We start from the raw sequence: 13,841 nt of genomic DNA, 5'->3' as shown, positions 1-13,841 counted from the left end.
CCTGTTGTTTCCACACTGTAAAAGTAGACACTCAAAGCATGCGTGGTTTATTGATGATGCTCAGTTCTAAAGTGGTTACTCTAATGATATTTTTCCTCCTCTCCTCTGTGTTGGTGTGGTGCATGATGAAGATGAACTGCTGTGGCAGATGAAATGTACAGTTTCATTCCTTTAAGAGTAAAGTTAAGCTGTAATTAAAAAGTCTAATATCCCGATTTTACTGATTTTGTCTCCTTCCTGTTTTTTCCCATTTTAACTAATAGAACCCTTGGGTTTTGTATCTGTTAGCGTGCTTATTTTTTATTTTTTTTATTTTTTTTTTGAAGAAATCATAAACATGTGGACACATTTTTACTGTTTTCGAAAAAAATAATAATAGTGTACTATGTCATATTTGTTCAGTTTTTTCACCACAAAAGACGCCATCTTTATTACTCAGCAAAAAGACATATTTGACGGAGTCACTACAAAAGTGTTGTATGAGTAAACTTCATGGGGAATTATATACCACTGTAGATGACCTTTACATATCATAATAAATTACTTTTATTTTAGGAATCAACTGAACACATTTTTTATGGATATTTTCATGGATAAGGCGTGTTGGTATTAAATATTTGAACTGTGTTACTTTTTGATGTGTCTCAGGAGGTCCTGAGAGCAGGAGACCAGGGTGATGAAGATGAAAAGTCAGACGTGACTCATGTAAAGGTACAGCTGCTTTTGTTACTTTTGTCCAAATAACTTTACCTGTAACCGTCATATGTCAAAGTTCCTGTCAAAAGACACAAGGCTCTGATGTGTGAATGGACAAAGCTGTCTTTCTTTACTCTGATGACAGTATCGTCCTGTTAGCAGACCCCTGTAGCTCACATCATATCCTTGATGATCACCTCTGTCCCTAGGCCACTTTTTAAGCAGGTCCCTGGGCACAGTAATTGACAGGTGGCCCCTAGTAGTTGTCACCCTATAGCTGTAAAGTTATACACTTACGCAATAGGGTAGGAGGAAAAGTGTGTGTGTCGTCCTGTAGAGTCACTGGCTTTACACCCCTCATTGAGAGCGACTAAATTAAAAATACACGGTGGTGTCCCATTGGCCACCGGCTCCTGTTGTGTAGCACTTGTTTTAATATTTTTGAGACATTAAAAACTTGGAAACACAGAAAAGAATTTTGCTCCAAAATGTTTGTGAACATTTAATCTTTGTGCCAGTAACAGATTGCTCTCTATCTGTTTTCATATATAAGTTTGGGGTTTTCTATTATGTTGTAAATGTCCAATATTATAAAATTATTATATTTTTTGTTGCACTAAGTAAAGAGAACTTATTCAAAGGTCTCTTTAAATAATGAGCACTGGCCGTTTGAGAGCCTTTGGTTTGTTTGGGACATAGAAGCTATATAGTGTTTGGGCCAAAAACAGAGATGGAAGTGAGAAGGAGAAAGCAGCTGTCCTGTCAATCAACCGGAGCCCAAAAAACTATAAGGTCTTGACAGGGCAGACGGCCTTCATAGATTACACGGCTCCACCAATTGTACTGTATCGCTGGCAGCGTGCACTGTAAAACCATGCTTTTATGTAATGAAGTAACACGATATGCGTGAAAGGATACCCGGGGATAATGCATGGTGATGGCTGAGTATATGTTGTTTTTCATAGCCCCTCAAAGATTCTCTGTGGTCCTGGTAAACACTCTTTAAGCCCCCTTCACACAGCAGTAGGCAGCAGGTGTTGAAATTTGTTTTCATCTCTCACACAGGGGTATTAGAGGATCCACAGCTAGGTGGGTGTAACCCTTCATCAAAATTCTTCAAATCACAGCAAGACACTTCCAGATGACAGAGCTGTTTTTTTCTTCTTCTTTCGTTCCTGGTATAGTTTCTATTAATTCATATGCACCCATCAAGGAAAGCATCTGAACCCAGTCAACATGACCTATGGCTCTGTGAAGAAGATCGCCACTAAAATTTAATGACTGAAACTAAATCTTTATTGCTTTTCATTTGGTGAAGACATTTTAGTCCACGACTGTTGACCCCAGATAGCATTTGTATGTGGGGCACATTTGGGTTTGTTTGCAGGTTTCATGAGGGCCCCACATTATTTGCCTATATGTGGGCAAAGGGCAGCTTGTAATTATGTGCTGTCCACACTTTGTGCCTGTGTGGGGTCCATGCAGGCCGTGGAGTGATGAAGATAGATTATCTTTTGCCATCTTATTCAGGAAAAATATTTCACTCAGCTTCGTTTGGCAAATGTGGGCGAGAAGGAAGAGATGTTGTCTCAGTTTCAGTCTGTCAGTCTGTGGGTCACATGCTGGCTGCGCTGTCAGTTGGTAGATGGAAAAGCGTGGTACTCACTATTCCCTTTTGGTTTTTAATTACAATTTTCTATTACAGCAGGAAGGTGAAAGAGAACACACCACTGCAAACTTTGCATAAACACGTCCTGTAAACAGTGATGAAGTGCTACTGTGACGACTGCCAGTCGGTAAATAAAGGATTTTTTCACCACTATCGCATGTGCATGTAAAGGTGTAATCTTTCCTTTTTTTTTCGAATCTTAAAAACATGACACTATAATTAAGCTTGTGTGAGGTTTTTTATGGTATGATTTTAGAGTTTAGGTTTTAATTTTTTTTTTATTTAAGACATACATATATCTGTACATTTGCATGTACAGAAACTTACACCTGTCCCCTGTGGGTTTTTTTTTTTGCGCTCACCAACATAAAATACTATAAATAAATATAACATTATATCACTGTACTCATGGCCTGTCATTTAAAAAATGTACATTCATTTGTAAAACACCCCAAAAAAAAGATTAGGGCTCAGATTGTCCTGAGCCAATATGTGTTTCACACTAATCTTAATGTAATTCCTCTTTGGAGACTGTTTTTTTATAACTCTCTTTGACTATTGAAGGCGACAGGCCTAAATCGATTGCTAGCTTTCACTGAGAAACATTGGTGTTAAAGTCCTGCATTGTAAAAACGGATTATGTGGTAGATGCTCTTTTGTAACACACTCTCTCAAATTGTTACATGTTTGTCCTTTTCTGTGTTACTTTGCTTCTACTCCAACTTGTTTCGAGTTTGTTAAAAGCATCACTTCACGTTTGCCAAATGGAACCAAGTGGTCTTCACTGTTCATGTTTGATCTGAATTGTATTTTTAAGAAGTGAAGCAACTCTTTCTGACAGCGGTGTTTGCATTACAGCAGCTTCTAAAAGTTGATATGAATGTGTTTGTGACGTGTAGGGTGTAGGCCTTACACACATGCAGGGTCCATGTGCATGTAAATGAGCATGAATACTCGGGGAATAGAGGGTGTTCGCTTGTCTACCTCCATCTGATCCCTGGAAAGGATCTGAAGTTCCACGTGACAGCACTCTCTGTGGGCAGCCGTTACATCCAACCAAAACTTATGCACATTCACTCCTCCCTGCTCATTTGACGCACCCCCATGTCCCCCACCCCACACTATTTGAAGTTAATAAGAGAGCCTCCAGAGACCCTGGTGCACTGCTACCACAAGACCTCCACTTTTTTTAACTGAACAGCACCGCAACCACCCAAGAAGTCATGCCTGTGCCCAACAAAGCAGGTAGGGAAGCATCCTCACCTGAGATCCTGTGGGAAAATACCCTGTGTGGCAAATGGGCCAGAAGCATTGTCTTTAATTAATCTGTGCACTTATTAATGGGAAATAAATCAGTCACAAATTTTTCATAGTTTTACTGTTGCTTCATGGTGAAAATGTGTTTATTTTTAAATCAAAGTAAATGTAATTAATTTGAAATTGGTGTTAAATTATTTTTCCGTACGCTCAGTAGCATCAAAATGTCTCTAACTCTAACATCTTACCCACAGTAGTCGGGAATAATTCCGCCTTAGTGAGAGAATACTGTGGAACGATACTGTTAGTTTAGTATCAGTATGTGTCACGACTGAGGTGGTACATCATTTATCACCTGTCACTTTTTATTACCCATTTATTATGTGTTCCTTATGTTGTTTATTACGTGTTATTAAACCTCATGCTGACCAACCCTGAAAGTCAGCACGCAGCCAAATATCCATCCTCACCTTGGAATCTGCCAGCTTTCTGTGGACCATTAATCATGTCTACAAAACGCACCAAAGAGCCTCCCTCTGTGAGAGGTTACGGTTTCTCCTGCACTTGTGGCGTCACTTACAAAATCCTCCTCGATGTCAAAGCCTCATCTGCAGTTTCAGTGCTCACATTTCTTTCCTGTTTTTCTGCCTGTCAACCGTCTGTCTCAAAGTGGTGCCCGTTGCCTCGTTGATGTCTTTTAGGCACTGTCAATGTAGTCATTCTCTGTGTTTCACTCTTGTTCATTTTAATAACTCCTCACCTCAAATGTAGTAATTGGTCCATGGGGGTGGTTGGGTAATAGACTGTAAAATCAGGCACAGCCGTTTGCAATCTAAAATATAAGTCAGTCTTCCGTGTAAGGTATCAAATATAAAAGGCTTTGACTAAATTAGCTAAATCCTTTGGTGAATATTTTTCACTTATTATTCCATATGTCAACATCACAAAGTTTTTTGGCAGCCAATAATCGCTTCTGAATTCTTCCATCCCTCCAGAACTACTCTTTCATCAAACCTCTGCCATCACTTGTTTTTATCTCTCCCCCATCTCCCTATCACAAGTGTAATGACAGTCCCAGAGAGCTTTCACACTTGACAGAGACCACAGTGATAAGCCTAGGTCCGCGCCACCTTCACTCATCTCCCTCATTCCCCCCTCCCTGCTGTCCACCCCCTCATCTAACTACATTTTGGTCTTGCTGCCTCAGTGGGGCATTTTGAAACTGATCTGCTCAGATAAAGTGGCGATATCCCACTGAGAGGTGAATCTGGAAAGTGGGCAGATATCTGCCTCAGGACTTCATCGAGCATGTAGAGATCCAGCGACGATGACCTTTTTTCTGCTGAGCTCTTCAATACTTGCGACATGTTTTGGGTGGATAAGGCTTGTAGCTGGGTGTGTTGTCATATCAAAATTCAACACCTTTTCCTAAGTAAGGACATTTCATCCTTTTATAGTTATACTAATGTCAATCAATTGGTTTACAAAATGCCTTTAATGGTCATGTGCTTAAATATCTTTATACCTCACACTTCAGTATTGACCTCCCACGACCGCCCGTCTCTCATCTCTCTATCACTTTAATGTCAACACATCAATCTTTTTGAGTATCAGTTCGGCCTCTGTGGGACTTTCTTGTTTATCCCGCTGTGGAGTGTGGATAAGCATCCAAACGGATTTAAACTCCAAAGGGCAGCTGGGGTGATGGAACGCTTCACCCCAGTCTTCCCCCCTGTATCATCTGAATCGTGGCCAAGATGATCATCATATCATAGGTTACCAAGGTTTGGCAGATGCCACAAATATCTGAATTTATACATAGTATAGAATTTCTCTACCTTCTAATCTCATCTTTTTAATTCCTCCTAAAGCCCGGCCACCCCGGTTATGCATTGTACCATGTGACTTTTCTTTTATCCATCTGCCAGCTCACCTGCTGTGTTACTTTAATCAGAGGCAGATTACAGGAACAAGTGAAATGATCTGTCATCTGCTTTCTTTTTTATTTAACCTTGTGGTTTACAGTGACAAATGCTTGATCTTCGCTCTGTCCCTCTTCTCTCCTTGTGCCAAATATTTCCTCTTCTGATCACGCTCTATTTGCCATGCAGTGTTATGGAGCCAACAAGCTGCTGCTGTACCATAGGCTTGTTGATAAAACCACATTTTCTGTCAACTGTTTCTTGTCCCATAAACACTACAGACATCCCACAATATCGCCTGCCTGCAGTTACCACATGTTATGTTCGTAATGAGTTAGCACCAGTCGTTTGTATTCACTGAAAGGGTTTGATTTGCAACAGTACTAACCATAAGTCTATACATGTTCAAAGGTGGTACCAAAAAGGGTTGTTGCGTCAGCGGCCCACTATTCAAAAGTTAGCCTGCTCACTCAGCGAAAACACCACACCTCTTCTCAATATTCACAAGAACGTAAGGATAACACGTTTCACAGAAAGCAATACCTCCCCCACAGCAGCCTCTGATGTTTGCAGAAGTTATACCCCGCTCCCATTTATCCTCCCGTCTTTCCGTGCCACCGGCGTCCTCTCCTGCTGAGAGTCATGCTGGCTGGATGGGTTATATTTCCCCAGGCTCAGGAACGACAGGCTGCACCCGCCTGACTCCACCTCAGGCATGAGGATGCAAATTCAAGGATAACAGAGTAAGGTTTTAATTAGTGTCACCGAACACACACCCAACACTTTGGGTGGTAGGTAAATATATTTAGTAATTACCGGACAAAATGTGTCACCTTTTGCTTTTCAAAATATATATATTCAATTTTCAATCTATGAATACATTTTAAATGTTAATTTATTATGTTAATATATACATTCATCAAACACACATCTTGACATGTATGTCATTATTTCAAACCAATTATTAGAGAAAGAAAAACTAATGTTCTACAGAAATCGGTTTATTGTGTTGAATGTGAGGCTGAAACAAGACACTCCAAAACAGGTGGTGAAATAATATGTACTGTAACTAATTATCTCTCCCATTATGACCCAAAAGATTGTTTTTAATCCTACAAAATATTATTGCACCATGAGCCCATGAGGTAACGAAAGTCGAATGACACAAAAACATAAAACGACGAGAAATGAAGTTTAATTTTGGCGACCATAACCCATTAATGAAGCTAAAGTGACGACGTAATTGCCCACCTGGTGGGTAAGAATGATGGGAAATCATCTTAGTTGTCTGTGCGAAAGATGAGAGGCGGTAACACGAGCCTGCATGACCTACGCAGGAGCGATGATAGATGACAACCTGACCGTCCTCGTCCAGTTTCCTCAGAATGTCAGGAGACACACGATGACTCACAAACTGGAGGAGGAACAAACGGACAGCAGATTACACACCATCCCACGACACGACAAACGCGCCCTTGGCGGTGTGAAGTAACAGCAACATGCAAAAGTATATTCTTAGAATGAGACTCCTGCTGCGGTCCATCCGTGGCCATGATGCGTGTGCCTAACAAACGTACGCTTGGGCCTCCGGATTCCTCATGTGGAAACCTAGACCCAGAGCAGTGAAGAAACTTCATGAATCTGTGCTTAGCCCCCACTACACACATTCTCTGCTGTGATCTATCCCATGTGGAGAGCAGCAGGTGATTTGCAGGATGAATAGCTGCCTGACAGACACTCTGATGAAGAGAAAGCCTCACATAGAAAAAAAGGAGAGGGTTTTCAGTTGACTTATTGGTGCCATGCTGAATGACACTGTGCAATTCATTTTTATACACCTGTATTGTGAGAGGAATCCCTAAGGAGATCCCATAAAAACACCCTGTATCTATTTGTTCACAGCTGCTGTACATGTGGTAGAATAACGCAATCTCTCTCTGTTTCAGGGAGAAAAAACAGTGCTGTGGCAGAAGGTAAAGAGCAACACTAATAAATCGCTGCTGGAATGTATTCATAAATCATCCAAATGTAATGAGATCAGTTCATTAAACAAGATAGATGTTGTCATGTAAATGTAATCACCCACTTATGATACAGTTTTATTGCACTTGTCTGAAATTCCCTTGTTTTTCTTCGCCGTCTGTCACTTCAGAAAAGCTGCCTCCATATGAGCCCAATGTCCCTGAACCAATCACCAGGGCCGATTTCATGAAATGTAAGTTTTTTTTTCATATTTTTGGGGGAGAAAGCCCAAAATCACGAGTTATGAAATTGATAGAAATAAAGAGATAGAAGAGACTTTCATGCCTTTCAACACATCTTTCTAATAAAAAAAAAAGAATTGTAATGAATACTCTACTGAATTATATCATAATTATATTATAAGGTATATTGATCACCATGCCCTGAGTTGATTGTTATCTCTCCTTTCTCTCAGACTGGTTTGACATCTCCCTGGATGATAAAACTGCACAGAAGCTGCTGTGGATTTCAGAGGGCGGGGCTAAAGTGGCACGTACGTCTGATGCAAGCTGTCCATATCCTAACAGACCTGAGAGATATGAACACGCACCTCAGGTAGGTCTGGCTACAGAGGGGGCTGATAAATACTGATTGTACTGACTTTTTAAATCAGTTATATAGATAGTCAGTTAGCTAGACAAATTATATATATATATACTGTATATGTAGCACAATCCTGCAATTAGTTTGTCAACTAGTCAACATTCTTCTTTCCTATAATTCTGATTTCTAAATTTTGTGGTTTAAATTGTAACATTTGTCAAAAGAAAAATACATGTAATAATAATAATAATTTTTTATTATTATTTTAAACTATAAAATGCGATATAAGTTGAATATCACATCTACACATTTTGAATTTGTAATTAATTTTAAAAAATAACTTCATTTAACTCTGGCAAAAAACAACCTTTTTTAGGTCCTGTGTAAGGAGAACCTGAAGGGTCTTCGTGGCTACTGGGAGGTGGAATATGACGGCTGGGTTGTTCTCGGGATGGTCTGTGAGAGCGCACCGCGTAGGGGCCAGGAGGGTGCCTGTGGCCTAGGGGAGAACAATGGCTCCTGGGGTGTTGGCTGGTCTGGGTCCTGCTACCAGGTCTGGCACAACGGCGAGAATGTGGATGTCCACCTTCCCCTGACCAACACCATGGGACTGTACATCGACCAGCCTGCCGGCATCATCAAGTTCCTTGTAGTAGAGGGCGAGGCCGAAAAGGAAGTGCGATTGATTCATAAGTTCAAGGTAGAGATCCAGGAGAAGATATATCCCGGGTTCTGGATTGGCACAAATTCCTTTGCCTTTCTCAGGAAAAAGGATCAGTGACATAATGGAGCTCAGCCTGTGAGGAGAGGGCTGTGGGGTATCACGTAGTGTTTATTTAAGTAGATATAAGGAGGGAAAGGATAAGTTAGTGATGTTTGGGGAACAAGTGTCAGAGTAGTAGGGCAGAACCCAGGTATGCCATGCCTTCTGAAGATTGCGTTTGTTTTCTGTAGAGCATGAACAAAACATATTTCCTATGTTATCTAAGTATGCATTATTTAATGTAATTTGAGTCTATGATTTGTTTTTCTTTAGCCAATAGGCAAAGTTGTTTTCACTGCACACAATGCTTTGCATGCACGCATGCATTTTGCTTTGGAGCCCTTTTTTTTTAAGCGCTGACTGTGTTCAATAAATAGTATTGCGGAATTACACTGATGTCACAGTTTTGTTTCAGCTACAGGAGTCTTCTAATGAACGAACTATAGAGGACTGGCGCCCTCTAGAGGGGTTTCAGGGCATTACATTCACACACAATAACTCTAAGGGTTTCTTAGTTTTGCTCCTTTATTTGAAACGAATACTGAACAGACCTTTTTTTTCGAAATAGCAGATGTGAACAGTTTCTTTTCACTCGGTTCACTTTTTCACACCCTCCACCACACAGTCTTTTTCTCATTCATTCAATCACTTCAATAGGACGACTGTAGCAAGGTATCAACACCGTCCACTTAGACTGTGTTTATTAATAATCATGTCAAGTCAAGTCAGTCATTCGTTGGCAAAAGTACTCTGGTCAAGTCACTCTGGTCAAGGTCCAATTTCTCGGTGCTCTATGAATAACATTTGCAAGGACGACACCGTAACAAAGCAAACTCAATGTGCTTTACAGTGGTTCAAACAGTTAAATATTAAAAACTATGGTAAACACCCCCTGCCCTTATAGACCCTCACATCGGCTGAGAAACAACTTCCAAGAAAAACCCTTAATAGGGTTTTTTTAAACATTCTTAATAGGGCACCCTATATAAAGGCATTTTATTTTCACCCTCCAATCACACAGTTCCACTGTCAAAACATTTTTGGTGTCCCCTGAGAAGAGCCAGTTATGGAACGTAGCATGTATCGTGGCAGCAATTCATGACGGAAAACTCTGTTGTACTTGATCTGAGTGATGGACAGGAAAGCAGTATTTGCAAGTTCATTTCATATTTTCAAAAAGATGCATCAGCCCAGGCCAAACAACTGTCAAAGGCTAATTTCTTATTTACCACAACAGCTCTATGTTCATTATTTAAGACGAAAAACTAACTACGAATTATTTTAACTTCTGAAAAGAGTTAACGTTAGCTGTAGAGACGCATATGCGAAGGTAAATTGCACTAACGGTCTCAGTACACTTTTCGCTCTTCTAATTTCCGTTTTGTAGCGATATGAGAACTATATTTCCCATAATGCTTTGCTCAGTAGATGGGTTGGGTTCTCTGATGGGCGCGCAATGCGAATTGTTACGGCTGAGCAGCGGCCATGTTTGACGTCCGTTCTTCTGTTTTTTGTAATACACTCCTAAGCGAAGTAGTTGAAAAGTCAAAATGGAAGAAATACGTTTGGAAGCGAACGGATGGTTTGTATCAATTTTAGTTAAACAGACAGTATTTTTCTTTGTCGTATCACTATTTTCTGTTGTTTACCTCAGCATAGCGATAAAATCGTGGTGTTTTCTACCTTTAATGTAACGTTAAGGTTTTTTTAATGTATTTCCTGCAGCTCCCAGGGTGTTGCAAATGAAGTGAATCAAAATGAAGTAAGAGCTCTGTATTATAATTAAAGCTAACCCCCACAGTACCGAAATATGTAACTCAAGCAACAACTGCTTCTAGTTCGCATAGTAACTCCTGTAACTACTTTTTTTTAAATCTCTGACTACGAAGGTCAACACAGTGGCATCTAAAAGATGCTCCACAAGCTCGACTGCCAGCGTCGGCACAGGTACGCCACCCAAGTCACTCCGTTTGGAGCCCCCGTTGTCCAGTGCACAGACACCAGATACGGAGGAAGCCAATACAGACGCAGATACAGAGAAACAGCTGATTAACATGGAGAATACTGACGGTCCAAGTGTTCCTGACCACCCTGCAGCACTGGGGAAATCCTGGAGGAGGGCCACTCTAACCAGACGTTCTTTACCTGCACTTCCCAATCCCTATCGGGGTAAAAAAAATTATATTTATGTTGCCATTGTGTATACATAGCATGCAGTATTTCATGGCTTTGAATAGTTATGCTGTTTTACTTGCTTGTACAGTTTTATGCAGGAGCATAAGTGCGTCCTTGTCAGAGCAGGAAAGGCTGGAAAAGTTAATGGAGGCTTCCATGAGGGTAAGTGTTCATAGGTAGGAAAATGTGTGATAAGGTTGGATATATTGAATGTGCATGGCGCTGTCCCCACACACTGCTCCCTGGGTGCTTAAAAGCTGCCCACTGTTCACTTTGGTGATGGGTAAAAAACAGAGGTCATATTTCATTGTGTGTGCTGTGTCATAATGACAAATAATTCACTTTCTTCTTCTTCTTATACCTTGTACAGTATTCTGCTACTGTCAACACTGTAAATTTCCTTATTGTGGGACAAATAAAGGATTTCTTAATCCTAATCTTACTGCTTTGATTTCAGTTGGCACTTGACAGAGCTCAAAATTCTCTCCAGCGTGTGTCAAACACTTCTCTTGAGTGTTTCCAAAAACAAGGTGAGAAAAGTTGGATCTTGTAGTTCAAGAAAATTAAAAAAGGTCTGCAGAAATTTTAATATTTATCATGTAATATATTTCCTTCCTTATATGATTAAGTCAAACATATGGAGAAAGAGTGGAGTTATCTGGCCAAAAGCATTCGCAGTGAAGCACAGAGCCACCAGTCCTCTACTGAAACGATGTATTTGTGCCTTTTTGTTTAATTAATTTGCAATATGTATTTAATTACATGTGTTGGTTGGGCTGCAGCTCCATATGTTACACTGCATTAATGTCTATTGTTTTCAGTTCTTGCGAACCAGCTGTGCAGAAAGCCACAGAAAAAATCCAGAAAGCAATCAACAGGTATACTGGTTGTAAATTGATAGTTTTTTTCACCTCTAAAAATATGTGTTATGACCTATTAAAGTTGTGATATGTTGTAGGCTTCAGGCAGAAAGTGTAACATGGGAGTCTCTACTGAATAAACACCGATGTAAAGCAGAGGAACTGAAAAGGTGTGCGTATGAAGAGAAGAAAATTTGAAGCACTGTTGTTTCATGTGCATAACCTTTCCTGTTTGGGTGTGGATTTTTACTCAGTCTTGTCTTTTTGTTTCAGAAAAGTGGAGGAGGGCCAAGAGGGGGGCATATTCCTGGACTCTACATGTGTGACCCAGTCTTCACAGCATTTGTTCATTCAGAGCAAACCGGATTACTACAATCTCCTCCGCAGACAAGAGCCTAAGCTTCACACTGTAGCATTGATTGTGCGTTGGAGATGTAGTTTTTGTGTAATCACTTTCCACCATTCATATTTTTAAAATCTGCACTTAATGGAAAATACAACCAATACTGTATGCTGGACTTTAAATTGATTGTATATCAATTTACCGCTGGTATAGAGACTACTACTGGATTGCTCGGGCCTAAGACCTAATTATAACAAGTTAACTTGAATTAGTTGTCTAATGGTCTGTTCTACTTGTTTCTCTTTTTATCTGTAGATGGACACTCAGTGTAAGATAGTTAGAGAACTTCTCTCAGTCAAGAAACAGTCGGAGTTGTTGGTGAAAGAGACCAGCCGTCGATTGGGTAATAATTAATTGAAATTATCCTGTTTGAAATTATCCAAGTACTTTTTTTTTTGTTCATTCAGTTCAACGTTTAATCCAGATTTTATTTTACAGTGGCAGAGGCAGGACTTCAGGACCTTTCACCTGATTCCTTGAAGAACCTGATGTTAGTACCTTCCTCCTTCGCAACTTTATAATTACTGCAGAAGCTTTATATTGGGGGAAAAGATCTCCCAACAATATTTGTATATGATGTATATGTGTTGTATTGCTTTTGTGGTTTTAAACAACAATCTTAGCTCGATTTTTTTTTCTTTTCATTTAAATATAAATTTTAGGTTAGCTTGTGTTTCATTTTACAAACCAAGACAGCTTCGAGACTGTCATTGTGGCAACAGTGAGTAGTACATGTACTTTACCAGCAGGTGGGGGTAGTTAGCTGCATAAACATTGGGTGAACCGCTTATTGACTGGGTTACTCTTTATTATTTAAAAGTTGACGTAAGCACCTTTTTTTGTCTTGAAAATAACTAAATGTTACAAAATAGCTAATGAGAAACTGAACTTAAATAAAATCATTCATCACATTTCTTTTATCCGTCTTCAATTGTGAAAATAATAAACTAAAAATAATTATGATTTGAAAACTCTTTCAAAATGAACTGGTGTGCATGAAGTAATGGGACAGTACACTCTCAATTAATTATGTAAAGACTAGACAATTTTTACAAAAAACATAATTTAAGTTAAGTAGCATGCTTTTCTTAGCACAGACAGGGAAATATTCAATTAATGGGTTTAACAAAGCTCTTATTGAGGGACATTAGGATTATACTATGGAGTTTGCTTGCTGTCTAGAACCATGCTCGTTCACATTTACCCTCTTCTGGTGCTGCATCTCTTTCGCTTCATCTGTGTCCCCTGACCATTCTGTAGGAGGCCCCTCCCCCACAGTGACTCACCCCCATCTTGCTTGGCTCAGTCAGTGATGCAAAACGAAGCTTTGACATTGTACCAGTCAGCCAAAGCTTTGTTCATTATCACTTATCTCATTGAGCCATTTACTAATTAATTTCCATGCTCGTTTTACTCAAAACACTTAAAAAAATAAAATCTTTATTTAGTGTTGTAAACAGGGTGAATGATGCTGGCTCTGCAATTATGATCTTCTGCGTTGTATTTTTTTTTTATCTCCCTGTTTTGTCTA

At 39.8% G+C, this 13,841-nt stretch overlaps 2 protein-coding genes across 2 annotated transcripts; both read left to right on the top strand.

Annotated features, from left to right (window-relative positions):
- The first annotated feature begins 3,087 nt into the window (after positions 1 to 3,087).
- Positions 3,088 to 9,262, top strand: LOC103392873 (tripartite motif-containing protein 16). The gene is made up of 5 exons (XM_008329626.3): positions 3,088 to 3,610; positions 7,491 to 7,517; positions 7,697 to 7,759; positions 7,982 to 8,121; positions 8,486 to 9,262. Exons 1-5 carry the CDS (start codon positions 3,589 to 3,591, stop codon positions 8,888 to 8,890), a joined length of 657 nt encoding a protein of 218 aa, XP_008327848.1. The 5' UTR covers positions 3,088 to 3,588; the 3' UTR covers positions 8,891 to 9,262.
- Positions 9,263 to 10,291: 1,029 nt separating this feature from the next.
- Positions 10,292 to 13,221, top strand: dsn1 (DSN1 component of MIS12 kinetochore complex). Its single transcript, XM_008329624.3, has 11 exons — positions 10,292 to 10,454; positions 10,598 to 10,634; positions 10,762 to 11,041; positions 11,136 to 11,209; positions 11,505 to 11,577; positions 11,677 to 11,761; positions 11,869 to 11,925; positions 12,006 to 12,077; positions 12,181 to 12,328; positions 12,566 to 12,653; positions 12,749 to 13,221. The coding sequence occupies exons 1-11, from the start codon at positions 10,423 to 10,425 to the stop codon at positions 12,829 to 12,831; spliced, it is 1,029 nt and encodes a 342-aa protein (XP_008327846.1). The 5' UTR covers positions 10,292 to 10,422; the 3' UTR covers positions 12,832 to 13,221.
- The last annotated feature ends 620 nt before the right edge of the window (positions 13,222 to 13,841 follow it).

The sequence above is a fragment of the Cynoglossus semilaevis genome, chromosome 17 (genome assembly GCF_000523025.1).
Source record: "Cynoglossus semilaevis isolate Cse_v1.0 chromosome 17, Cse_v1.0, whole genome shotgun sequence".
Taxonomy (NCBI): domain Eukaryota; kingdom Metazoa; phylum Chordata; class Actinopteri; order Pleuronectiformes; family Cynoglossidae; genus Cynoglossus; species Cynoglossus semilaevis.
The sequence above is the reverse complement of the archived record's forward strand: the minus strand, read 5'-3'. Positions and strand labels throughout refer to the sequence as shown.

Bases quoted from the DNA above. Each gene is read 5' to 3' on its own strand.
- LOC103392873 (XM_008329626.3), top strand. From the start codon at position 3,589: ATGCCTGTGCCCAACAAAGCAG. The intron at 3,611-7,490 runs GTAGGGAAGCAT...TCTCTGTTTCAG, and splicing joins GCCTGTGCCCAACAAAGCAG to GGAGAAAAAACAGTGCTGTG. The intron at 7,518-7,696 runs GTAAAGAGCAAC...CTGTCACTTCAG, and splicing joins AAACAGTGCTGTGGCAGAAG to AAAAGCTGCCTCCATATGAG.
- dsn1 (XM_008329624.3), top strand. From the start codon at position 10,423: ATGGAAGAAATACGTTTGGAAGCGAACGGATG. The intron at 10,455-10,597 runs GTTTGTATCAAT...TATTTCCTGCAG, and splicing joins CGTTTGGAAGCGAACGGATG to CTCCCAGGGTGTTGCAAATG. The intron at 11,210-11,504 runs GTAAGTGTTCAT...CTTTGATTTCAG, and splicing joins TAATGGAGGCTTCCATGAGG to TTGGCACTTGACAGAGCTCA.